The sequence below is a fragment of the Lagopus leucura genome, unplaced genomic scaffold (genome assembly GCF_019238085.1).
Source record: "Lagopus leucura isolate 7727_CA_CO unplaced genomic scaffold, USGS_WTPT01 Super-Scaffold_100040, whole genome shotgun sequence".
Lineage (NCBI taxonomy): Eukaryota > Metazoa > Chordata > Aves > Galliformes > Phasianidae > Lagopus > Lagopus leucura.
Window position 1 is genome coordinate 3,103,186 of NW_024962289.1, and position 27,249 is coordinate 3,130,434.

Sequence of the window (27,249 nt, forward strand, 5' to 3'; positions counted from 1 at the left end):
CAAGGACTGGCTCATGTCATTGGCTATTGTTTAAAGCTTTTTATTGCTTTGGCAAGGCTTTGGGTTGGAAAGGGGAGGGAGAATTTTTGTATTTCTTTTTCTGTCGTCATGTTCAGGCTCCTGTTTAACAGGGAAAGGATCACGGAGTCTCCAGAGCTGATGGGAGCAACCTTGGGTTCTGTCTGCTCAGGAAATGGCGAGAGCTGAAGGCAATCCCACTATGGAAGTGGCCAGGAAGCTCTACTCCTCCAGCAGCAATACCCAGTGCTGAGGCTGTGTGCAGGCAGCAAAGAAGGGTTCTGCCAACCCACACCGCATCCCCCATCCCATGCACTCTGCCCCTCTGGGCTCTGGGTGCACTTGGCTGCAGAGGTGACAAATTCACAGGGGCTGCCTGCCCTTTGCCATCTGCACACCCCACCCTGGGACCTCCCACGGCTGCAGACAGAGCTCAGCAATGCAGACACGAGTTGCTGTTACTTGGATTTTCCACCCACCCTGCAGCCTGTGCCTGAGCAGGGCTGATTTTAGCACTTCCGCAGAGCTCACCTGTAGTGAGTTCTGCTGCAACGAAGCAGTGATTCCACACAGCTGTTATTGTGCAGTATCTACTGCTAGGTGAAGGGATTGTCTATCTCCAGAGGAAATTTCCTTTTATCAGATTTGGGCACTGAAAGCTCTGATAAGCATTAAGCATGGGTACCTCAAAGCCATTCCGATGTGTGATGTGTGACAGGAGCTGGTCTAGCTGGCTGGTGTTACCCAGTCTAGCTGCTGGGTAAGGGCACAAGTGCTGCCAAACTCCAGCACTGGGCTGGAACTGGAGCTGGAATCTTTAATTCCTAATAGAAACACTGTTCTCTCTGTGGCTTTATTACCTATCTCTGTAGTTTTATTACCTATCTGCTCCTACATGCAGCAAGAGGAGCATTCCCTTGCTGCCTGCCTCACTGCAGACCTTCAGCACCATCATTCAGATTTCATTATGTAAATATTTTGCCTGATGCCTCATCTCACGTTACATGCAATTTTTATCCTTGGGACACCGAGGTCCACTCACAGTGTGCACTATCTGCTGCAGGGCTGAACCGATGGGCTCTAAATCCCAAAGGTTCTTCCTGAACCTGAGGGTTTCCCTGAGGATGTTTCACCCGATGTGCTTTGGCACAGAACACATAAATGCTTTCTGACTGCAGATGCAGAGCACTAACAGGAACACATCCACCTCCAAGCACTGGTACGGCCAAGCACACAGACATTCTCCTGCCAGCCCTGCAAAGTGCTCAGGTTCCACCTAGAACAATGCAAATAGATAAAACCAGATGCAGGATGCCAAAGGAAAAAATGCCCAGAAAATATCTGCAGCACATCATGAAATACACACCAGTGGATTAAGGGATTTAGCAGTCGCCTTGCTCACAGCTCTGCTTTGTGCAGGGCTGGCAAGAGAGTACGGTGGGACATGGCACTTCCACATCCTTCTTTTCCCAAGCACACTGTGCAGCTGAGGCTGAAAATAAGGGCAGGAGCACCGCAGGCTGAAACCCTTTGACTGCTCCAATTCCCCCAGTATCTCCTTGCTCCACAAGTGCCAGCAGTGCAGGTAGGAGGCAGCCTGGTTGGACCAAATCTTCCAGGGCTGAAATTTTGGCACCACCTTGACTATCCAGCCTGATTATCCCACCCTCAGCTCCAAAGGGTCTCAGGTTTGCAGCCTGGTGGAGCTCATATCTTTCCACATTATTATTTTTCCCTCTTTCCAATGCATGCAGTTCAACTCCTGGGGGCCTTCCATGTTACGTGCAAGCCGTCCTTCAGATGTGGGGCTGTGTGGTTTTGCTACACCCACCCTGGGTTTTACTTGAGGAAAGCCCAAAGTACAGAATGAGCGATGGCCAAACCCAGGGAGTTTTGCATGGTGTTGGGCCAACATTTTTCAAACCTGACTGAATGCATAAATCTCCACCGTTGTGACATTGGACTGCAAAAGGAGAGGCTGCTTATTCGCTCATTTGGGCATTTCATGGCAGGGATTGATTCTGCCGACCTGCTCTACACCTTCACCCTTGGGTGAGCCAGGCTGTGCCCCACAGGGGCTTGTCCATGAACTTGGCCCGGAGATGCAGAGCTCGTGGCTTTTTGGGGTGTGTATGACTTGTGACAACTGCACTCCTTTGCCAGTGTTGAAAGAAAGGAAACGAGGGCGGAAGGACCTGCATGAGCTGTCAGATTTATTGCTTTATTAAGAGTTCCGTGAAAGTAAGTATTTCGTGGCTTTAGGAGAAATACTTAAAGCCACAATTGCTGGGGTCATAAGGCTACACCAGGAACCCATTTCCCGCTCCAAGATTGCTTTTTAAACCTCCTATTCGCTTACAAACGCATGACAAGGCGACCACAAAAGGGGATTGACAAGACCCAAAGTGTTCAGGTGGTGCCACCTCACAGCACAAGGTCCTCCCACAGCCCCGAGCCCACCAACATCACCACGGATGCTGCAGGGCTGGCAGCCTGATGTCAGAGCTAAACCCATCACATAGCAGAGAGCTCTGACCATTTGGGGCCAGTACCTCACATCTCCCCAGCCTTTTTCCCTCCCCACACATCCTGCCCCAACGCAGCAGGGAAGGGCTATTCTTAGAGCTATCTATTTTGGGACCCGGGCTGGAATGCTGGAATTAAGATCTTTCCTTCCTTTGAGGAAAACAAGCCAAGGGATATTCAGAAAGACTCAGTCTGAAGGCCCTGTGCTCCAGCTGCTGAGCGAAGCAGATTTAGTTGGTGACACCCACTGGGGACGTGCTGTGCCCACCCCCAGGCACAGCCACCCTGGGGCTCTGTGTGATATTTCTCCTTCCACGCACCGCTGCTCTGTGTTTATTCATTCCCTCCTTCTTGGCAATATTTTGTATCGGCCTCACTTCAATTTAGTAAGATATTTTCCATCAAAACTTTTTTTTTTTTTTAAAAAGAAAACCACTTTGGGACACAATGATGCCTTTTATGGAGAAGAAAAAAAAAAAAATAAAGCAAAACCTGTTCAGCTAACTCAGAAGGCTGTTATCAGAAACCCAAAGGTGTTTTCTTCCTCTAAATGTTTCTGGGATGGTGCAGATGGTGGGAGAGCACCCACAGCTGCTTTGTGCTGCCCTGGGGTTTCATCTCACAGCCTTGCAGCTCTTGTCCTTCTCAGAACCGTGCTTGGGATGCTGAGAGCAAAGCACACTTTTCTTCTCAAGGTTTCCCCTAGGGCTGCAGGCAGCCCCGGGGCTGCATGGTAGATACTCAAAGGTGTCCCCAAAGCTTAAGTGGTTTTCCCAGATGACAGTGCTATAGGATTATAGGGCAAGAAGACTTGTGAAAAACTGCCCCAAACCATGTGTGTTCACCTTGCCTTGTTGGTAAATGCTGGCCGAGCCACCAAACCCTGTGGTCCCGTGGGCCGGGATGGAATAATCACCATCAAATCCAATCAGTTGGTGCTGAAGCCGTTGTTTGATGCTGGGCACTCTCCTTGCTCAGTGCCATGGCCTTAAAGCCACCACAAAAAGCCACCCTCTTCCATGCTGGCAATCCCATACCATCCCTTTCTCTTCCATGTGACTCTTCATCATCCCTTTCCTTCCTATATATCTCGTGAATTATGTGCTATGTACACATGGAATTATACAAACTATAAAGAAAATGTATTACAATTTAAAGCCTACGTTACAGAAAATTAATTTAAGTTACAGAACAGAAATGAAATATTCTCCCTCTGCTGAAGTTTTAGTACCATCCAAGCAAAATATTGCAACTTCCTTTTTTGCTGCTGGAAAATGTTGTTGGAGTCAGCACATTCAACTTCAATTAAACTGATTTTTCTTAGGGAAAATTGGAAACACAGAATGGTTGGAGTTGGAAGGGACCCCCAAAGGCCACCTGGTCCCACCCCCTGCCCTGATCAGGAGCACCCACAGCTCCATCAGTGCTCACAGCCCATCCCCTGACCTTGGCTGTCTGCAGGGATGGGGCACCACATCCTCTCTGGTCAACTTGTGCCACTGCTTCACTGCCCTTAATGTAAAAAGCTTCTTCCTTATACCCGATCTAAACCTCCCCTCTTTTAGTTTGAAATTATTTCCCCTTGTCCCATCACAACTGACCCAGCTAAACAGTCTGCCTCTATTCTGAGCACAATTATTCAGGGGTCTGATGTCAAAACGCTGTGCCCACAGATATGCTGCAAGGACAGGAGCAGAGACTTTGTTTCCCCAGCTTTGTATTCCTGTTCTGAACATTGGCATGATAAGGCTGAAGGAAGGCTAGGAGGATCTCCATCCTCACTCCCTTCTACACAGAGTATGATTGATTAAGCACCAATCCCCTGCCAGGCTCATTGTGCAAATCTTCTGCTTTTCTATCCTTTCCTGTCAGGCTGTGTTTGTCAGGATGAGTTTGAGTGAAGCCAGGCCAGGCTGGTGCCTTCCTGCCATCCATCCAACACATCTGCTCTGCCTCAGCCACTGAGCATCTTCCTCCTCATCCTGCAGCTAAATCTTTATCTTTTGCAGGAGTTATGCACAGGTTTGGTTTCCTGCAGCTTATTCCAGCTTCTGGCAGACATTTCTGTATTAATCCCAGGGAGAAAAGACCCATTCCCTACATAAGTCAGGGCTGATTTGACACAGTGCTTCAGTGCTGCAGGATGCATCGCACTTGGGTTTGCTCTGCCACCAGCCAGCCAGAAATTGGTCTGCACCCTTCCCCTGCGTTTCCCATCCCTGCCTGGCGATGAGCTTAAAAGGAGACATGGTCAGATGTAAGAGGGGCTCAACCCATCCCTGGAAATCTTCCAGAACAGAAAGGGGAGATGGCACACGGCATGGAAAATGTAAACTCTAATGGCCGTGCTTCATCAAGATTATAATCAAATAAAAATCTGATGGACGCTGTTAGGCGGCCTCGCCTGCAATAAAAGCTGTCCTCAGGGCCAGAGACAGCTTGTTTGGACGGCTCATAAAGTGCCAAGTACATAAAGACGCACCGTGAGGACTCCAGAGCAGTGCCAGCATCGGTGCCACTTGTGTCTCCTGCACAGTCTGCTGTTCTCTCTCTGCTCTTCAGAAATGACAGTGAGCATTTCCAGCACTGCTCACACTGCACTGCCTCACCCTTGCTTTGGCTCAACTTTATTTAAATGCAGGAACGAACGATCCCATCTCTCCGTCCGTCCACCCCTGCTGCCGGGACACTGGTAACAGGGCTGGGGTGAGAGGTTGGCACCCAGAGCCCTGCAGCACGTCTCTGTGCAGGGGATGCTTGCAGTAAGCAGGGAGCAACTCTGGGTGCCCTGGGAGCACGGCAGCCCGGCGTCACACAGAGGATGCTCTCAGGCGCCAGCACTGTGCCTGCCCGTTGGACCAGGGCTGATAAGGACCATAATGCCACCTCAGCAGAAAGTGCTGCAGGAATCAAAGAGCAGCTGAGTCACCATCCGCCGAGGAGTTGGGTAAACATGACAGCAGGCATCAGCTGGGGACTTCTTGTTAAGAAATACCAGGCACCAGGGGAGCACTCCCTTTGGCAGCTGCCAAAGGCTTCCAAAGCGAGCTCTGCAGCTGAGCGCTGCCTGGTAGCACCACTCAAGGTTGATCACAGCGAGCAGCTCTCTGTCTGAAAAGGAGAGGGAAAAATTATTTCTCCTTATTTCTCACCAGGGTGAGTTCTTGTCGTGGCCAGAATATGCCATTTAATAGAAAAGCACAAGAAAAGATAAATCAAAGTCCTTTGCCAGTACATCAGGAGTGTGTGCAAAACCCAAACAGAAAACACTGGGAGCGTTCACGCAGGGCTGGCCAAGGCTCAAGCACAGAAGCAGCTTTTGTTCAGCAGCAATTAGTGCATTCCTGCAGAGCCAAGGGCTTTCCTTGTTGCTGCCCCTGCCCAACTGCTCCCACCGGGATGCCTGGACAGGGGGAGTGATGATGTATGGCATCACAAAAACAGGCTGGGGATGCTTGGGATGCTGTCCCACCAGCCAAACAATGCTGGGAATGGGAGGATGTGGTGCCAAAAGTCTGGAGAGCAACCCTGGGGATGAAGCAGCCCCAAGGACAGAGCAAACCACTGGGGATGGACGTGTCTAAGAGCTGGATGGAGATGCCTGTCTCTTTCCAGGAACTATACTGCAAGTCCAGGAGGAGAGAGTGGGTGAAACATGCAGCTCTGTGACTGATAAATCAGAAGTAATTCATCTCTCTGTGCATTAAAGCAGCATCTTCCCATGGGTACAATGCACAGATTTACCCAGTGAGTGTCCCCATGGCTGGGGGCCCTGATCGTGCTGTGACCCCACACAGTCATTGACCCCCATGTGCCCAGCAGGGCCAGCCTCAGGAGGCTAAAAAGAGATCTTTGCAAAGCATCAAAGAATCCCAAATGGAAATAATGTAGAAATTCACTTCAGAGTTGAAAATATTACAAAGTTTGAATTCGTTATGTAATCGGAGAGGCTCTGGTTAAAAAGATGTGCATTTGGCTTCTGTTCATCTGGAGCATTACTGCAAAAAAGTGATTTTTTTTTCCCTGTGAGGTGCAAACTGTGTGCTGCTCTCCCCTGACCTGCATGTAATCAGACACGCACACACCTCCACCCATCAGAAATGCAGACCCTGGTTAGCTCTGTGCCACTCTGCAGATCCAAACCAGTGGCACAATTACCACTTTATACAGGGAGAAATTTCTGCTTCTCCATCAGAAGAAGACATATTTTGCAATGAATGGCATCTCCAAGGTGCAGGGGCAGGGCCAGCAGCTGAAGCCCAGGGAGGAGCCCCCGGCCCCACCCCGATGTCACCTTGACTCACAGCCACATCATCCTGTGTGTGACACATCCCTGTGGTGTGTCATGGGGAAAGAGAAAGCCAGGAGATGTCACAGCAAGTGCAGGGCCCTCGGCGATGCTCAGAGGCACATGCCCTGGCTGTGATTCACGTGGCTCAGAGATGGGCAATGAGCCTCTAAAGGTCTCTGCCACCTGAGGGAGTGGTGGCCCCGAGTTCAGCCAAATGTACGAGGACATCACCTGCGGTGTGCCAGCTCATCCTCAGTGCTGCACAGGAAGAAACCATCCCAGGCATTGCCTATCCTACATGAGAAGCCCTCTCCTGCTTGCTCCTTGCAGGCACGGGTGCTGCCCTGAATCCTCACCCACAGGTTGACCAGCTGCATGGGCACATTGCCAGACACACTGCTGTTATCTCCAACACCAGAGCTGAACCACCACGCTCACCACCTGGTGAAGGTGATTTCTAAAGGCTTGGGACCTTCTCAGGCTTTGGGACAGCTGGAGGTGTTGTGCAGAAGCACTGCTGGGGTTGGGGCATCACTCACAACAGCATCCCATCAGCCACAGATTGACTTATGGGAGAGAAGGTTGTCTAATCTCATGTACAGGAAACAGAAGAACGATGCTGTCCCTGCAGACACACCTCAGACAGTGGTACAGCATGGGAAATCCAAAGGGGAGACAGAATCCAAGCATGGAGCTATTCAGTCATGTAACAACAGGATTTCCCTGCTTGAAAGTCAGGTGAAAAAAATGAACAGCCCTTACAGAAAGGTTCCAGAGAAAGCTCTGTGTTCTGCACCAACTGTCATCAGCAACTTTGTGCTGAGCTCCAAGGCTGTCAGTGAGTAGCAGCCTGGGTCTCGTGGAAGGGAAAAGGTTCCAATGATGGGATGGGCAGGTCTGCCTTGGGCCCTGCCTTGCACCAAACGTTCCAGCTGGAGCACCAGGGCTTGCTGGAATGGTTTTGTGCAACACAGTGAAAACACCTTCAAAAAACCTCCATGTACACACAGGAAGGAAAAAAAAAAAAAAAAAGAAAACACAGAGAAAGAAGGGATTCTGAGCATTCATGTGACTTAAATCTTGTATCTGATCAGACCCATTCTGCTGAAACCTCTGACAGAAGAGCGTTAACCAGCTCTGGTTTGTCTCCAGCTAGCACAGTCACTTTGAATGGCTGAATGGAGTTCTCTTATCTCAGCACAAAGGCAGCACGATAACAGCACAGCACAGCAGGGTCAGCAAATGATGGAAACCTCCAAGCTCCACGCCGGCACCTGCATGGGAGGGACGTGTCTCATCAGTATTTTATACCCATTCATTCGGGTTCATCAGATCCCTTGGCCCTGAAATACCATCCTGAGGTGTGGGCAGTGTTATAAATGTGTTAGTCATGCAGCATCTCGGGGAGACTCCGGGTGAGACAGACCTCACCAATGGACCTTGGTAACAAGTGCAAGGTGCCCCTGGCACCCCGCCCCTGGTGCAGGGAGGTGGGGAACCTACCCCAAAAAGTGATGAGCTGTGAGATGGGAACTCTGCAGGTCTGTGAAGATGCTGGGGTGTCTTATTCTGCAGTGCTCGAGGAGAGAGACTCGCAGTGAGGACAGGTGTCCCCTTCCTCTCCCTTTTCTGCATCTCCCAGCTGGCAGGTCACACAAATGCCAGCAAGCTGGTGCCTTTGCTCATTGTTATTTCAACCAGCCTTCTGTTAAGGTGAAAGATCCAGCCTTTTGGATCAAGCAGCTCATATCTGAGTGTGCATTCAGGAAGGCTGCAGGGCCGGCACCCGCATGCATCCGCCAAAACAAACGGTTGTATTACCCAACAGCTTCCTCCCCTGAGACCGCCTCATGAAAGAGACAGTCCAAGCCAAGAAGCCTTAGGTGTGAAGCAGCAACCCTACAGTGGAAAGAGCCTGTGAATTAGACTGCAACACATAACGAGAGTATCTTTGGTTGTTTTCTTCTTCCTGTGCATGAGATTAAAATCTCTGCGTGTCGAAATCGGGGGTTCTGGAGGAAAGTGAGGTTTGCCAGGAGGGCAAAAGGAAGCAGCGATAAAATAATGAGTTGGAGGGGTCCTCACATGAATGCAGATGGAGTTCTACCCTTGAGGGCTGCCACCAGGACCTGGGTGGCTCCCATCTCACATTGCCACATGGTCGCCATCTCTGCCATCACTCCTACATGCAGCAGCAGTGCTCCAGCCCAAAGCCTCATAGACTTTCTCCAAATATCCATCGTATACAGAGGTGCAGGAGTCCTTGCACCTCTGCTACCCAGTCCTTCACCTTCAGCCCCAGCACTCTGCTCACCAGGAAGGATTGCCCAGCACTGCACATTCCCCATATTGCCATCCTTGTGCAGAAACTCCCCCATATGAAAGCCAGTACCTTGCAGGAGACCTGGTGAGACTAGCTGAGGTCCAGCTGTTATGAGAGCAGTACAACTCCAGCTGGGAGATGCTTCCATTTCAACTGGATTAAGTGTTGATTCTTCTACAGCTCGTTGTGACATGGGTGGAAAACACCAAAGGGAACTCAGTGAATCATTGCTCTTGTCCCTGGAAAGCTCCCACCAAGTTCATGCCTGCAATTAATATCTCTCATCCCAGATGCTGAAGTATTCTGGATCTGGTATCTCTTCTGCAGCAATGCTCAGAGAAAGCACAGACATCACTGGAGAGGTAGATGTCCTAACGCTACAGGATGCCCAGAGCTGGGAGACAGATTGCTGGGAAGCTGCACAAACATTTAGCCATGCAAATGGCCTAACATCTCTGTTCTTGCAAAAAGCATCTTAGAATCTTTTAGGGTCCCAAGGATCCTGATTTTATCTCATGTGAAAGACGGTACCTCCCCCTAGCTCCACACCGAGGAACTGGTGCTGTAACATCTCCCAAGACTGTGGCAAATGAAGCTCCCCTGAAGCATTCTTCAGTCTCCACATCCTGCCAGGATATTTTCAGCTGACACTTCAAGATATTTCGTAAGAAGAAAGAAGGAGGATCTAGATTAAAAGGTTTAGTGGGGTGTAGCAGCACAACAGGCCATTGGGTACCACGAATGAGAAAAGATGAGTAGAAAAGGCAGATCTCAGCCTTGGAGGGTCTGTCTTTCAGATCCTTCCTGCATACTCTTTCCCGTGTTCAGCCACATCATAGACAAAAGCAGAGATTTGAAGTGATGGGAGAGAAAAAGCAGATCTCAGAGGAGGTTGTAGTTCTCCAGCAACAGAATGGGCTCAGGAGCACAAGCAACCTATGGAAATCCACAGAGCAGGAGACAGCTGTCCTTTCTGTTAGATTACTGAAAAAGAAATCTTCAAAATTTAAATTGTAGCTGAAAAGCATTGGTGTTTGAATAAAGAAAATTTGAATAAAGAAAATGAATGTCCCATCTTTGGACACGCAAGGCCAGGCTGGACAGGACTCTGAGCACTGATGGAGCTGTGGGTATCCCAGTTCAGTGCAGGGAGTGGGACCAGAGGCCTTTAAGGGTCCTTTCCGACTCAAATCATTCCATGATTCTATGGAAAAAAGTTTTTTTTATATCACTTCCACCCCAAAATTTGCTAAGGGTTGTGTCCACTTTTCCCTTGAGATCAAGAACTACTCGTTGGTATTCACACACATCTTCTACTCTCTCCATCCTCAGCAAATGTCATGAACTTTCTTTGTGCTTTGTCCTTCTCCTCCCCTTTTTTATAGGCTGAAAAAACAAAGATGTTGAGTTGAGTGTGGGTGTGCTCCCTCCTGGGGCTCAGGGTTTGCAATGATGATGGTACAGAAGAACATCAGTACTTGTCCTACACTTGACCAATGCAGTGTTTGTACTCCGATGGTGCTCAGCGGGTGCAACCAATGCAAACTACCAGTGCAACCTAAGGCAAATTACAGCCACAAGATATCTCCCATGGCTTCCCAGCATCCTGCCTTTGCTCCAGAGCTCTGGGAAAGAGATTTGCACTGTGCTGAGCCTGGGAAAAGCAGTTATTTTGGAGTAAAATCCTGCACCGAGCTCTACAAGACACACAATGTTCTGCTTTACCCAGAAGACAATTTCTGCTGTAATCTCCCTCCCCAGCTTGCCCTGTCCCTGCACGTGATGCACAGATAACCCAGTGCTGCTGGGTGTGTGGTTTTTCTCTCTGTGCTGCAGGAGCAGCGAGGGCTCCTGGAAGTGTTGGGGGCTGGATGTCTGGGGTGAAAAGGGCCACCACAGGCGCCCTGAAAGGTTCCTGTGTGACAGATGGTGGCAGGGAAATGCACTCTGTGCGACGGGGTGGTGAGGCATGAAGCTGTGACATGGCTGGAAGAGCTGAAGGCAAAGCAGTGCACACTCCAGGCAGTGGGCAAACAGAGGGACGTGTGCCACCACAGAGGGATCACAGCTGGGTGAAGGAGAAGTGAGAAGATGTCTCAGCACAGCACTGCCATGTTCTGCCAGCCCAGGAAGGAACACGAGGCAACAAGGAGATGAGAGGATGTCAGCGACTCCAAGCCTGGCTTGTTTTCTGGTGTCACAGCTCCAGCGTCTTGAGAAACAGTCCGGGGGAACCAGATGGGGATCCTGAGCTTGGTTTTCTTCTTAGTTCTTAGGGCTTTTTTCTAGTGAAATCTGGGACTTCTGAGTTTTGTCTTTTTCAGACCTTCTTGCTGTCCCTCCCTAAAGGCAGTGTGTGTAATTCACAGCAGTGGGCATAGTGGAGCATGGCTTACACACACCCAGACATCCACCTCCCTCCCTCTGATGGCCTCCTCTGAATCCTGATCTGTATTCAGGTCAGAAGGAGTTCAAGAAAGTGACATTTCCCAAGCTGAGGAGCCCCGGCAAACCTCTTTAATAATTCAGTTCCAGTTTCTTTGTCTTGTTTCCAAGAGATGCCATCAATTCCAAGCCATGGGAACTCACAAGACTCAGCACAGCATCCCACCGTTCTTTGGAAGACACGATACATATTCCTGTGTTTTCCATTGCTATTTCCACCAACCAACCCCACTCTGCATCTCCCTCTTCCTCACATGCTCTGCTCTACCAGCAGTGCTCCTGCTGTACCCACGGTGGCCAACAACGGCCATCTGGTGGTGGCCACAGGATCTCAATGGACAGACATAGAATCATAGAATCATAGAATCACCAAGGTTGGAAAAGACCTAAAAGATCATCCAGTCCAACCGTTCGCCTATTACCAATAGCTCCTACTAACCCATGTCCCTCAACACAACATCCAGCCTTTCCTTGAACACCCCCAGGGTCGGTGACTCCACCACCTCCCTGGGCAGTCCATTCCAGTGCCTGACCACCCTTTCTGAAAATACTTCCTAATGTCCTGAATCAGCCTGAATCTCCTCTGCTGTAGCTTGAAACCATTCCCTCTGGTCCTATCACTAATGACACGAGGGACACTAACGACACATGGGAGCCCTGAGGGTCTGCATCACCCCACACAGCTAATCAACAGCACAACCAGCAAACCTCAGGAGGGGATGGGAAAGAGGGAGGCAGCAGAAGCTGCGCAGAAATGGTGGCAACCCTCCCACGGGGCAGAAGCCAGGGCTGCCATGAATATCTGCAGACGTAGGCAAATCTGGACCAGCAGAGCGTGGCTGGGGAGCACACGCCCAGCAGTACCTCTGAGGGCCTCTGCTTATGCAACGCTGGAAGTTTGCTCTTAGGTGACTCATGCGTCCAGATTTGTCTCGCCTAACGTTTTGCTAAGGAAGGGGAGCAGGAGGGGAGTGTGGGCACGCAGCCCCGCAGCTGCCTGTCCCTACTGCAAACCTGCCCTCCGTGTCGAAAGAAATGGCCCCTCCAGTGAAGGCAGAGCTACTCTGCGGTTTTAAGGTCACGACAGGCTTTTTATAGTTTGCAGCAAAGAAAAAGCTGCGTAATGTGAGAAGGTCGGGGTAATGCACCCGCCCTGCGGTGCTCTCTGTGAATGCTGCACAAACACGGAGCTGCCATCAGCGTGGCCCTGAGCAGCCCCTGCTGCCTTGCAAAGTCCCCGTGCTGAGCACCACTCAGCCCGGCTCAGCACCAAGCCCTGCTGAGCCCTCCTGGCACCCCAGGGCTGTGCACTTGGGCAGCCGATGTGGGACCGTGTAGGACATGATCCTTCAGCTCAGCACTGCGAAATGCTGTGGAGGAGCTGCTGGCTCCACAGGACTTTACATTGGATTGCAAAGAGCATTTTTGTGCTCGTTAAGTCAATATGTAACTAATTGTTGGGAAAAGCAAAGAATTCAGGCCCCGGATTTTGTTTCCCTTAATACAGGGAAACTTTGGACCTTGGGGAAAAAAGAAAGAAAAAAAAAAAAAGATATGTACCCAAGTCGATTGGAATTTGCAATTAGAACCATGGAGGCAAACAGCCTCCCATGCACCAGGGCAGCTCCCATGGGGCAGCACCTGTCTGTACCATAGGAGCACTCGCCCGGGCAGCCCTTCCCTCCCAAACCAAAGTGCTCATTCACAAACTGCAAGCAGCACTGCCCCGCTGCCACAGCAACGAGAGCTTCAGGAAGTCTAAAACAGTAACAGGAAAAACAGCCAACGCTGCACGGAGCAGCCCCATGCTGACAGCACCACCCACCAGCACGCCTGCTCCCGTGTTTATAAGCATCATGAAATCCTATATAACCCAACGGGGCTCTTCTGGTTTGTGAAATGTGTGTGTCGTAACAGAGCCTCATTCAAAGATGTTGCTAATGAATTTTCCGTTAAGCAAAAGCAGGGATGCTTTTAGAGGCAGACTGAAGCACAGCCTGTTTCTGGGCCCAAGTGCTGGGTGCTGAGTTTCTTACCGGCTTCATAGGATTGTTCACGTGGGGCATTCACCCTCCAAGAGTGGTCAGTTTTACCCATGGCAGGGCACCCAAGACCTGTGGACTGCCAAAGACAAGGGAGAAGCTGCTCAGTCATGGACAGAAGGAGCCCAGACCCATTTATGGAAGCGATTTAGCCAACAACTGAACAGGTTGCCCAAGGAGGTTGTGATGCCCCATCCCTGAAGGCACTCAAGCCCAGGCTGGATTTCCCTCTGGGCAGCCTGGTCTGGTGGCTGTCTGGCACATAAGCAGATTGAAATGAGATGATCATTATGGTCCTTTTCAACCCAGGCCATTCTATGAACAAGTCAGGTTTTAAGATTGAGACACACATTTTCTTTCAGACTGATGCAAAGTGAAAGTCCAAACTCTCAGAGCAACTGTAGAAATCTCCCACAGGGCAAGGCAGGAACAGGGGGAGGACTCTTGGCCAGGACGTGCAGCCCATGCCACCCGCCCCTCTTCCTCTGGAGCTCCCAACCTCCTGAACCCACAGTATGGATCAAAACCTGCAGCTTGGCAGAAGGCAGCAGGAAAACCAACCCCCATCGTGCAAACCGTGCTTCAGAAGGAGATCGTGTTTCATAGAGCAAACCTCTGGCATTTGGCTGCGTGACCCCATAGCGAATGCCTGGGGTGGGCTGGGTGCTCCGGGAGCTGCATCCAGCAGAGAGAGGCCACGGCCGTGCCCCAGGAGCAGGCAGTTCAGTGGGACTTGCAAATATCTGGTGTCTGGGGAGAGCGAGTGCCTGCCAGCAGTTCTCAAGAGGAATATGGCATGCTGGGATTTGTTCCCAGTTCTCAGTCCAAAATATCCCTTAGCATTAATGCTTAAGGCATGCTGCAAGAAAACAGTGATCTGTTGGGACTCACTGGCAGGGAGTGACTTTCTGTGAGTGTTTTCCTGCCAAATTTTAGCCTCGGTACAACCAGAGCTGTGTGCTCTATGGACATTCTGCTTTACTCTGTCTCTTAATGCCCGTGGCTCGGTGTTCAATCACCTCCAGTTCTGGTGGATGCTGCATGTAGATGCTTAATGACTGCTTTTTCTAAAGGTCTGAATTTTGTCATGTCTTTGCAATCTTTCCTCGGCTGCAAGTCATCCTCTTGGTTCTCATTAGCAAAAAATGGGACAAAATGAATGGGCAAAAGTTGGGGAAAAGCAGAGAGATGGAGGGTGGAAAGTGCAGGAAGCACCGAAAGCCTTGGAGAACTACCTGCCCTAGCAAAATCTGTGCAAGTACTGTGGTGTAACTCATGGATGACAGCAGGGTGGGGTGATGCATGCAGAGAGCATCCTCTAACACATCTCTTCAGTGGCCTGAGTGGCACATGAGTGAGATATTCGGGTGTCCTGGGTCAGGGAAGGGTCTGGATGCTGCTGGGATCCGCAGCAGCATTCCAGCTTTGGCTGGAAGCATGCAGGGGGTTCTCCTCCCCAGGGCAATGCACACAGTGCTCTCCGGGGGACATTTATCCCTCAGAAAAGCCACCAGTCATTAGACACGGGGAAGACAGGGTGACTCTCCTGGAATTTGGGCAATGTTGCCAATTTGCTGTGAAGGACCACGTGGCACGATGGGAGGGAGAGGAGGAGTTTTCCAGGGTGAAAGTGCTTATTCATCACCAGAGCTCATTTGGAAATATTCCAACCGCTGCTGTTTGAAGAAGTGAAACTTCTCCTAAGCCAATCCCTGTTCTGACATAATTTGTAGGAAGTTTTCTCGTCTCTTCATGGCCCAGTCCTCACTGTCATTGCACTGTTGGGCAGCACTGGCCAAAGGCAAGAGCAGGCTGCACCTCTCATCTTGGTGAACCTGGACTGCACCCTGCAGGACACAAGCTTTGTTCCAGAGCTCCAAAAAACATCCCCAAAGCTGCAGACACTGTATGTTTTGGGAGATAAACAGATATGAGGCACAGAGAGATGTGCTGACTGTTGGAAACCAGCACTTCCTGCACGCATTGACTTAGTGCTTCTTGGGGCATCAAAAAGGAACCTGGCTCTTGTTGGTGCGTCTTAATAACGCAGTCTGGACACATTTTGGGGTGGTGTTCATTTCTATGTGAAAATTCACAGCCCACTTACTGAGCTGAGCACAGCCTGAACAGGAATCCCCCCACGGCCGCCTGCACTGGAGAGCTTCCCAATGAGCTTTGCCTTAAACTATTTTTTTTCCCTTTCTAAAACAGAACTTTAGGTCAAAAATCACATGTTGTTGGACACCGTGAGAGAAAACAGTCCTCCAAACATGCTTTGAAACATGCTCTGTGGCAGTGAAGCAGTGTTGGAAATGACTCCAGGTGTGTTTCTGGCTTTGGGAATGTTCCTGATTTCCCATCCAGCCCCAAACCAACAGCCCTTCTCTGTTCTGACCCTGAGCATTCCCCAACAGACACCGAGCTGCTGCCTCTGCCCACGTCCCAGCAATGACCTCTGCACAGACATGAGCTGAATGCCAACCACCTCTGCCAAGCCCAGGTTTGTTTCTGCCCAGCCACGCTGACACCAGTTGAGGAACCACCAAGGCAGGAACCAACTCAGCTCCTCAACCCACCACTGTCACCACAAAACTTCTTTAATGGGTGGAAATCAGTTCCAAAAGGGGAAAGCATGCCTCTCACCTGCCCTACTGCATCACCATGGGGAAAGTAGAATTTGCATGCTGCAGGCTTCCACCTCTGCATTTCCAGAGACCATTTGGAGCAGCCTGCACAAGATGGATGCATTCCCCCATGCTAACCTACAATGTAAGAGTGTCAGTTAGGTGTGCTGACAGATCCACATGGCCCCTCCACGATCCACAGCAGCACCTTTCCCTGCACTCATCATTTCAACTAGACATGGGAGCATCCCTGTTTATCCATCAGGGAGTGAATCAGCAAGTCTCGAGCTCTGCTCACTGTGGATTAGCTCTCCATTGGAAAGGATAGCTCTCATTATCATCATTGTACTTTCCATTAATCCCCCTGAAGGAGTCTGGCCAGCAGCCCAGATCAGCTTGGGCGGCCACAGAGAGTTTCTGTTCTCTAAGCATACATTCAGCTCCACCATGCTGAGCTCCCCATGGCCCTGCTAACAGCACCAGCTAATAGCAGACACTGCTTCCAGCTCTGAGACATCAACGGTAATTTAATGTGTGGAGAGAGCCAAAGCATCTTCCAGGAAATGTGCTGCTGGGTCTGGGCTCGGTTAGAAGGAAAACAGAGGAGTGATGCGATGAGTATCACAGTAGATCTGCTGCAACGCAGACCCACAGGGCTCAGTGGTGCAGAGGTGCACACGGGTCCTGGTCTATGTGCCGGGCTGGTAGCTCCCAGTGCAGTTCATGCTGTGTTGTGATGAGGTAACCAAGTTTGTGGGGCAGGGCTGCAGGTGGAGAGCAGCAGGACCTGTTCCCTTTGCCCTCCTTTGTGCCTCCGGATGGTACCTTCTGATGAACACCCACATGGCTTGCCACCTGCTGCATTTTGCAAGAAAGACTAGCAGTGTCTTTTTCAAGCACTTAATGCACTCTTGAAGGGCCTGTAGAGTCAAGTAATCTTTGCAGGAAGAACATGAAGGAATAAAGCAGACATAACACATGAGGAGCTCCTTTCTGCTCTGCAGCAACAAGCGTAGGATGCGATGGCAGGCAGGCACATGCGTTTTCATAAACTCCTCAGCCTTCTGGCTGCCTTCAGCTGATAATTCCTGTGGGCAGCTGGAATGCCATCCATCTCCTGAGGCTGCAAAAAGGGAACCAGCACGAGGGGAAAAACCTTTTCACAACGGAGGATGTGCAGCCCTGTGTGCTCCCAGGAGCTCTGCGTGCAACCCCACCAAGCAGGAGTCCTGCAGGGACTGCCAAGGCTTGCCACAGGTGACCAGTACTTTCTCGAGCAGGCATTGCTTATTGGCAGTGCTATCCTGCCTGAGGAAGGCAGCCTCATGCCAGTACAGCAAAGGTCCTATGAGACAGCATAGCTCACCTTCCCTGGGAGAGCTGACTGGAGAGATCTTTTATCTTATGTATTTAAAAACTGAAAATCTGTGGTCAGAACCAAACCAAAATCAGTTTGTGGTTTTCGGATTTCTAACAAGGAACTGTTGGGTCTTTAAGAAAGCACCTACTGTGCACCAAGAAAACTTTAGGAAAACACCTTCTGTTTTCACTTGGCCAGTAAGGAATTTCCATGACGAGGAAAGTGCCTAAATCCTTTGTTCAGCTCTGGCTTTTGCACAGTAAGTTCCCATTGCAGGACCAAGGGGAGGCTCAGGGAAGTCAGTGCTTCCCTCTGAAGACAGCACCCAAAGGCAGCAATCCCTGAACTGAGAGTGTGAGGTGCAGGGATTTGCCCTCAGCTGTGAGCTGGGGAACCTCCAGCAGTGTCTCAGCCTGGCTCGTGCCCTTGCTGTGCTAGCAAGCAGCTCAACTGTAGAAGGGAAATTAGGGGGACAAGGAGTGAGAGGAAACAGATGAAAGACCAACTTAGGAAGACAGAAATTATGGCATCTGGGTTCTCCTTCCTACAATCTCCACCGTTGTGATGTGCAAAAGGTCCTGAGCTTCAGTGCAGATGGGAACACAGCAAAAGCGACTGTTTCCTTCCCTTGAGCAGGTCAGTTCTGGGGGTAGAACTGCATTTCCAACCTTAAAACTGATTTAACAGCGTTACCAACTTGCACAGAGAGGGCCATGAAGCAAAATGCAGTGATTCGGCCCTTCAGCACCCAGCAGTGGGTGAGCTGGGGAAAACACTGCAGCCCTCATTAGGCTTCAGAGTTAACAGCAAATTCACAGCTCACACTGCAGATTGCTGCAGGTGATCCATCCTCAAGCACCCTGGGGTGCCCTGAGCAGATCCACAGGGCAGCACGCAGGCTGAGCACCGCGGCGCGATGGGTGACGGGTTCACAAAGCTCCTGTGTTTGTGTGCCGAGCTATAAATACTCCTTTTCAAAAAAGGCATAAGTGGAAAAATGTCTAAATGTCTATTTTTGCCTCCTCTGCTTCACCCACTCGAAACATTGACATCATACCAGGCTCCTACTGACACCGAGCCATTGCTGAGCCCCAGAGCGGCACAACTGCACCATGCAGCAGTGCCAGAGGAGGGAGAAAAGCAGTTTTGTAGCCCTGAAGGATGGATGGAGGGGTCCCAAAGCCATACAGCCACCATTCCCCACAGCTCTCTCCTCCTGCTCCTGGATGACACCACGTACACACAATGCTGCTCCTGCAGGAAATCACTCTGTGTTTGGCTTAAGCGAGGCAGTCGGCACCTGGTTTGTCTCTATTCAACGATCTCAGCATCTGGTTTCAATACAGCAGGCGAGCAGCAGCCGCAGCATAATAGGAGTCATTTAGAGCTGCGATTAGCTCTGGGCCCCCACTTGTATATTATCCTAACAGTGTGGGTGCTGCTGGGTCTGTCTACAGCAGCAGGGGGGTCGGTTCCACCCCTCCTCTCCACATTGCCCCATTGCTCCTCCCATCTCAGACCCCCGGTGTTCCCTTGGGCTGCATCCAACGCTGTGCTGCTGGCCTATGATCTCATGTGTGGTCGTCCCCAGAGGACCCCAGGGAAGTGATGGGTGCGGGGCACTGCTGCACCCTTTGTGCAGCCAGTCCCTGCCCACCCAGGTGACATCACTTGTTGGGTTTCAGCATGGCAGACATCACGGCTGGATCATGCTGCTCACCACCTGCATGCTGCCACCTGCACACTGCAGCCCAGGGCTCTCTGACACCACACAGTGGGCTCCAAAATAGCACCCATGGGTTTCATCCAGAGCTAAATAAAGCCCTCAGAGAACTTTTCTAAAGGGGGTGGGCAGAACAAGCTGAAATCTAGAATTACCATTCTGAGAAAACACAGCTCTGGAGTGGTCCCACAGCAACAACAGAAAAGCCAGGATTTCCCATAAAGAGAAGTTACTGAAAAACTCACATTAAGGATTGCCCAAGCCAGCACGGTTTCTGTTTTCATTTTCTTCCTTATGAGTGCTTTTCACAACTTGTTTATTCACCTGTTCCCAGTTTGTCCTAACTCCTTCACTGATAGAGAGGAAGCACTTCTACCTTTGCTGAAGATACAACGCATTTCCAACTATTGCTTTTGGTAAAACCATTAAGTCCCTCGATGCTTTTCTACATCCAGCCATAGTGCTGCAGGAAGCTGCTCCCTCAGAGCATTTTTCCAGCAGCTTTGACATGCCTGGTACTGAAGCATCAGTCATGCTGTAGAGATGGAGCTGTTGAAGCATGAATACAGAAAGATCTGGACAGCAACACACAGCACATCTCACATTGCATTTCCGACCTTAGCAATCTCTGTCATCAGAGACAACATCAGCTGTGAGGGAGAAAGGAAAGCAGCTCGTCCACCTGCTGCACACTCAGCTTTGCAGCGGCTTTGCTTTTGATTCATTTGTGCATGGAGGTACCTATACGTGTGTGTATGAAAGCATATACATGCTTACATTTGGTAAGTGCAAAGACAAGCCCTCACTGTCAGCAGTCAGCCCTGCTCCCTTCTGTTCTGTGCTCCAAGAAGAGAGTGGGGCACAGATTTGCTCGGTGCATCTTCTGCACAGCAGCCCCACATCTCACTGGGATGCAGACAGGGATGCACAGAAGCCCCCAGGGCTGTTACCCCCATCCCAGCCCCTACCAGAGGCATGCAAAGCTGCAGTGCCAGCAGGGGGATGAGCTGTAGTGGAGCAGAGAACGGGGCTCTGTGTTCCAGGCTGCGTGGGCACACAGGCATCCGCGTCTCCATCTTGACCTGCCCTGCCCTGCCTGGCTGTAGGGCTGAGTTTTCTCCAGACAATTGCAAAATGCAGCATCACCCCCTTCTGTGCTTATCTTTTGTTCCCATGGGGCTTTGAGGGAAAGGCTCTGAAAGCTGAGAGTGCTGTTTTCATTTGTAGTTTAATGCACTCGGGAAACCAGTGGAGATTCTCCTTGTTCTGTTTGTTCCCAGCTACACAGGTCTCATTTCTTCTTGCTGCATGGTGCCACACGCAGCGGAGCCTTTCTGGCAAAGATAACCCTGCTGCAAATACTTGGTGGTGGCAAGCTGCTCTTGGGCACTGCCTTCCCCACAGAGCCCTCCGCACCTTCACAGCTGCTTCCTCCACTCGCTGTGGATGTCAATGAGGGCGTCCCTGCAGTGGCAGCTCCTGGTGATGCTGTGCTCTGCTCAGTGGCCACGGGACGGGTGGCTGTGTGCCTTCTCCTCCCATCCTGCTCCATGAGCATCTTCACCACCGGGGCCGTGTATGTGGTGTAGGCAGGGTATGTGCGGTGGCACTGGGGCAGGTGGCACTGGAGCAGGTGGCCAGGCAGGCCCACGTTGGCTGAGGGCTGGGTGTGCTCTGGAAGCCAAAAAAAGAGACATGGTGAGAGCATGGCCACAGATGGGACCTCCTGGCTTCCTCCCTCCTGTGGAAGGTGCATGAGGAAGGGTGCCTCCATGAAGGATGCCTCCAGTGGAGGATGTCTCAGTAGTGAATGATGCCTCTAGTTAGAGGATGCCTCCAATGAAAGGTGCCTCCATTGCCATCAAGGAGATGGAGGCCACACTCGGATCAGCAAGGGCTGTGCTATGGCTGTAGCACTGTCAGAAATGGCTGGGGGATCAGAGCAAGTCTTCCCTGGAAGATTTTTTCACATAGTCTGACAGTGATAGGACAAGGGGAAACAGCTTTCAACTAGAAGAGGGCAGATTTAGGTTAGATGTTAGGAAAAAAATCTTTACTTAGAGAATGGTGAGTCATTTGAAGAGGTTGTCCAAAAAATCTCTGGGTATCTCATCGTTGGAGGTGTTCGAGATGAGGTTGGATTGGGCCGTGGGCAGCCTAATCTAGCATCATAGAATCATTTGAGTTGGAAGGGACCTTTAAAAGCTGTTTAGTGGTTGGAAGTTCTGCTCATGGCAGGGGGTTGGAACTGGATGATCTTTGAAGTCCCTTGCAATGCAAGCCTCACTACGGTCCTATGGAGATGCCTGCCCAAGGGAAAACACATCACAGAAAATCCCAAGGGAATGAGGAAGGGAGCTGAGGATCATCACCAATCAGATCACTGGTGTCAATATTTTTACACAGATCTTTCATAAAACCAGCTTGTTCTCCCTCAGGTTCCATCAATCGTTTAAAAATCACATCACCCAAGAGCAGAACTTCCTGCCTGACTCTAGCACCTCACCTTGGCCTAGGGCAGCACTCAGTGTGCTTGTAACTGAGTCATCCAGCCATAAACATGAGTGGGCTGAGCACAAGCAGTCATTATGAGATGGACACCAGGAACCCTGCTGACCAGGACTGCCCTGGAGAGCCAGATCTGCCAAGGGACAAACCCTGTGCCGTGGTTCTGCTGTGAGCTCTGAGCAGCAAGCTCAGATACAAAGGACGAACAGAGGTGGTCACTCCACTGACCTCAGACCACGCAGGGACAAGCGGTGACTGCGGGTGGTTGTGGTCCTGGTGCAGAGCAAGGCCGCCTTTTTATTTTCTGTAACTGGGGCAGATTCTGCCTCCCCCCTCCTGCCAGGGGTCAGTTTTAATAAGCAAGCTGCACCCAATAAAAAAAAGATAAACTTGGGCATGCTTGGGCTCTGACGCTGTGCTGCAATACTCCAGTCCTCGTCTGAACAACAGCAGAGTGCTCAGGAATGGGGATGGTAGGGAACAGAGCTGCATGCACTTCCCCAAGCCCTGCCACGCACTGCTGGTACAAATTAAAGCAGCTTGGAGCTCTGAGAAGTGAGAGCATTTAAAGTGAGCCGCTTTGGATTATCCTCTGCCAAAACCATAGGGACAGGAAGGGGGGAAAGTGTATTTTTAGTGGTCCTGCCCCAAGCCGCATCCTGCGGCGCTCTGTACGGTGGGGATGAGCCCCACACCCCCGGCCGGGCCCCGAGCAGCCCCACAGGCTCTTATAAATAGGAGAAGTCTGACGTGGCAGCAGGAAAAAGTTTCCATCGCCAAAAAAAAACCAAAATAGTCTCACTGAAGTGCTGTTGTTATAATGTTCTGCTGTTCCATACCTATGCTGCGCACACTCTGCTCCACAGCTGGGGAATGCTGTGCCAAACCCAGCCCGGTTCTGAGCTATGGGCTGTTGGAGGGTGGCACGCTCTGTGCCAATATGATGTGTTTGTTTTGATAAGCTAGGATGGTTCGTGTCCCTCCGATGTCCATGGTGATGCAGCTCTCAGAGGTTGTAACCCTTTGCTCCAGGCTCGGAGCGTTTCCAGTGGGGAGCAGCCAGCACAGATCATGGGCTCACAGAAGGAGGTTGGAGAGGTGAAGCCAAAGGAGAGCCTAGAGCTGAACCTCACAGCAAAACAAGATGGGATTGTCCTCAGCCACTGTTGGTTATTTACGACTCGTACTTGGCTACCGGCCTGGGAGAGATTGTGGAACGTGGGGAGAAAAGCTCACAACATCCCTGGAAGCCCTCTGGGAAGAGCAGCTCCTTTGCTTCATAGCGAGACCCACCTGCAGGGCTGTGCTGGCACAGCTGGCTGACCCCGCTGCCAAGGGAGGGTCAGTGTGGGCATCATAGGCTGGGATTTATCAGAAGCCGAGAAATCCATTGGGAGTTGCTCCAGGGGAAGAGCTCCAGCTCTCCTCTCTGCCCCAGTGCCAGCCTAGCTCCACAGCAGCATGCAGCCAAAGCAGTGAGCTTTCCATCCCACAGGCTTTCCATCACATCCCATCCTGCCTCCAGCTGTGCCCCACCAACTACAAACACATCCAAACTCACCAGCTCCCAGCACCCAACCAATAGATAGATAGACATAATCTGAACAAAGAAGCAAGGTCATAAAATGACTAAAAATGCCAATTACGAGACCAAAGGGTCAGGGGCACCAGGCACCTCTCCTGCACCTCCTGCCAGCTGGACGCTTCCCTGTGCTTGTGCCAGCACTCACCCTGGAAGCATTAAACTTTATGCACTTTTGCTGAAAGTCTCAACTCCAGAACAGAAAGCTAAAATATCCCCCACCTGAACGGCTTCCAAAGAGGGCCCCAAAGGATGTAATACCTAGAACAGGACTGGAAAAACACCCTGTGTTAGTTTAACTTTTTCCCCTTGAAGTGTAATTCTCTCCTCATTGGTGGGAGCAAATGTTTTGGAAAAACCCACCCACAAAAGCAGGATTCAATGAGGAATTTTTAAAAATTAATTGATGTTTTTAATTATCCCTATCTAACCAGAGCTGGAGTTCTTTTCATACCCTCCAAGCTACTGCAGAGGACATTCACTGCAGTGTCCTCCAGAGACTGGGACTGAAGTAATGAGAATTAGGATACATGGCCAATTTTAAACAGGGAACAATCTCTTGGCCGTGGTGGTGCTCAGAGCACACCTTGCCTTCATCAACCAGCGCATCAAACACATGCTAGGTGTTGCTCAGCCCGTCCATTCAGACCCTCAGATACCACCAGCAAGGCACATAAAGCCAACAAGGTTGAGATGTTCAGTGCAATAGGAGCACAGATTTCCCGAGTGGAAGGAGGGAGGGCTGCTCCTGTTGAAAGCCATGCCACAAAGCATCCAACGCTGCTCCACGCTGCAGCTCGTGCAAGAACTGCTGGCACTGGGACAGCTTTCACACCATTATATTTAGAGGGACCCGCGTGAGCAACAGCCAGAGTTGTGGTGTAAATCAGGCTGTTCTGACAGCACCCGCAGCATGCCGTGAAAGCAGACAGGGAAATGAAATTACATGCTGCAAAGGGAATTCTCTGAAATAAAAAGCGGCTATTTTGTGTTTTTTAGAAGCTCGCAGTAATTCATTATTTTTTCCCTTCTCTTCTTTCATTTGCTTCCAAGCCAGCCCCTGCTGACAGGCCCCAGGCTCTGGTTCCCATTCATTTGTCTTTGGCCGTGTGGTTCCCACATTCGGAGCCAGGGTATGGTAACCCCCATCCCCCCATGGTGACCCCCCCCAGGGTGGGTGGGGAAGGGAGCAGATGCCACAGGGGGGTCACTGTGCACATGGGGACCCACACACAGGTCTCCCTGCAGCAACCAATGTTGGTGGTAAGGGTCTCACCTGCACAGCATGTGAGGTGGAGGTCACGTTGTCTTTGAAGTATAGCACTAAATGCTTATCTCAACTGGGAAGACATCAGCAGCTGATTTCCCTAACGGGATGAGAATCTTGTTTTCATCTGACTGTGCTTGGCCTCTGTTGCCAGCAAGTGTTAAACCAAAGCTTACTGTAACTGCAAGGCTTTCCCATTTATTGCTACATGGGATTGGGAAGACATCCCCTTCGTATTAGATTTCCCCCTGGAAGAAGTCACTGATGGACTGGTAAATGCCCAGGATCTGAGCAAACCTCAATCTCTGCAGACTGCTCAGTGCCATCATTTCAATGCTGTGCCAATCCCTTCCACTTTCCTAGGTCCCAGGGTGGGGGACCTCCACCCCTTCAGGAACACCAACAGACCCCATCAGGCACATTGTCCTGCTGTGTTTTACAGTCCCTTAGCTCAGCCTGCATCACTGGGGGACAGGAATTTCCTGCCTTATGGGTTCCTCACCAAAGATATTTCAGCTCTCTGTTTAAGCAACGCAGAGAGAAATGAGTTCTACCTTGCCAGACATCAGCTTCAGCCCTCAGCAACTCACTCATCTTCAGCAGGATCTTAATGTGACCCCTCCATGAGGAGCCAGATGGAGCAGCAGCCGCAGAAAGAACTGCTGGAACCCAAACAAAGCTGATGAAAGGATAAGAGCAACAAAACCACCCTTTATTCATTCATCTGACTTCACTCTTTGAAATTCACCATGAAGTCCTTCCAACCCAAACTCCTCCCCAAGCATCAGAAGGGGGAAGCTGTGCAACTGAGATGGAAAGAGATGATCATGGGCTCTGATAGGTCTGGGGGAGGAAGGAAGCAACAGGATGGGGATTGGAAACACAGGACACCCCAGGAAGACCAAACTGCAGCACAGGAGTTCTGTTTCTCTGTTCTGGGAGCTGGTGAGCGCCCAACCATGGCCTCCAATGTGCGCTGGGTGCATGGCTGAACCATGGGGCAAATTGATTGTCCAGAAGCAAATAGCAGCAAGCTCTGAAGAACTGTCAGTGGAATATAAGAACCAGAAAGCAGAGTTGCTCCAGCCAGCAGGCACTGCATCCTCCCAGTCTCCTGCCCTTGTTTCCAGCGTGCCCAAGCACACCGAGCTGCGAGCAGCCAGAATGCACAGGCAGGAGAATGCTTGTTGATGTGCAAGCACAAGGAGGCAAATAGTTGACATTAAGGCTTTGGGAACGTTGTGGGATTGGGCTATTTCTTTCAGCCTTTGCACAAAGGGAGCTTTTTTGTCTCACTGCAGAACAGAAACGACATTGAAGGGTCTGTGGAATTTCTGGGCATTTTTTCCCCTTGGAGACGCAATGGGCCGTGCTCCACAGTGCAGGACAAAGCGGGACACAGAGGACAAGATGTTCACATGTGGATCCACTGTCCGACTCTCCGATGTTTTCTGTCCCCAGGCTGCCACCATTTGTCCCCAAGAGGCCCTCATGGCAGAGGAGCAGAGCCTTGAGATGCACCGGGTTCACACCTGGCCCTGGACCAGCCCTGAAACAGCCAGGCATACGAGCACTGCAGACACAGCACGTGAAGATCTCCTCCATTTCATCATGGCAAAGACACAGAGATCTCCCCAGGTTTGCTAAGGACAAGCCTGCTATCTGACCCCCCCACAACCCCAGCAGGATGCTCATCCCAAAGCTGCTCCCACCCTGCGCTGGAGAACAGCCTGTCCTCCTCAGGCAGCTGATCTGCTGCTGCACAACTGCCAGGATGGGGAGGAAAGCTGACGTCTGCTCTGTGCAATGCCCGGCAGGACCAGCCCTGACACAGCAGCTCAAGGTTCCCATCAGCACCCTCGCATGGTGCAGCCCACAGGCAATTCCCCACCTCACCCAACCGGCACCAAGGGGAAAACAGCCCTTCCAAGTGTGCTTGGAGTCACCACGTCTCCCTAAAGAGGCACAGCCCTAAGGTCACTTCAGGACAGGCTTTGCACAAAAGACTGAAGACAAATAGAAAATAAATGCCCTGTTCTCATGCCCTCCATAGCAGCAGCAGCAAGCCCTGGGACAAAGCAGGGATGGACCTTAAAACCTGACTGCCTCCAAAAACCCAACCCAAATGAATGCGAAACCTCTGTCTCTCCAATCATTAAGAGCTCCAGCAGAGTAGCCCTCCCCGCTCCCCAGCACCCAGCCATAAGCCATCGCTTTGGCAGATTTTGTGCTCTGGGGCACTGAGCATTTTCGGGGGGGGCTTCAGATCTGCAGCCACGAGGAGGGCGGTGACAAGAAATGGGCGCTGCCGCTTCCAGGGCTGCAGAAGAGGAAGCAGCGCTGGGAACAATGGGAGCTCTGTGAGCCCCGCGCTTGGGGGGCACGCGGCACAGCAATGGGAGCCACGAGGAGCTGTGGGGCGGTTCAAAAGCCCAGCCCACTCTCCTCTTTGTTCCAGAGGCCCCTGAAAGAAATTCTGGCATCGCCACTTGGAGTCAGTGCTCAGGCTCCAAACCTCTGGGAAAGCTCCCTGGCTGGCT

General features: G+C 51.0%; 2 protein-coding genes across 2 annotated transcripts in view; both read right to left on the reverse strand.

Moving 5' to 3' along the window:
* Window positions 1-27,249, reverse strand: part of TEKT3 (tektin 3) — a 44,168-nt gene that overhangs the window by 11,568 nt on the left and 5,351 nt on the right. The window lies entirely within an intron of this gene.
* Window positions 20,562-25,348, reverse strand: LOC122186834 (CMT1A duplicated region transcript 4 protein homolog). The gene is made up of 2 exons (XM_042883787.1): window positions 25,264-25,348; window positions 20,562-21,026 (listed from the first exon to the last, which is right to left on the reverse strand). Exons 1-2 carry the CDS (start codon window positions 25,301-25,303, stop codon window positions 20,644-20,646), a joined length of 423 nt encoding a protein of 140 aa, XP_042739721.1. The 5' UTR covers window positions 25,304-25,348; the 3' UTR covers window positions 20,562-20,643.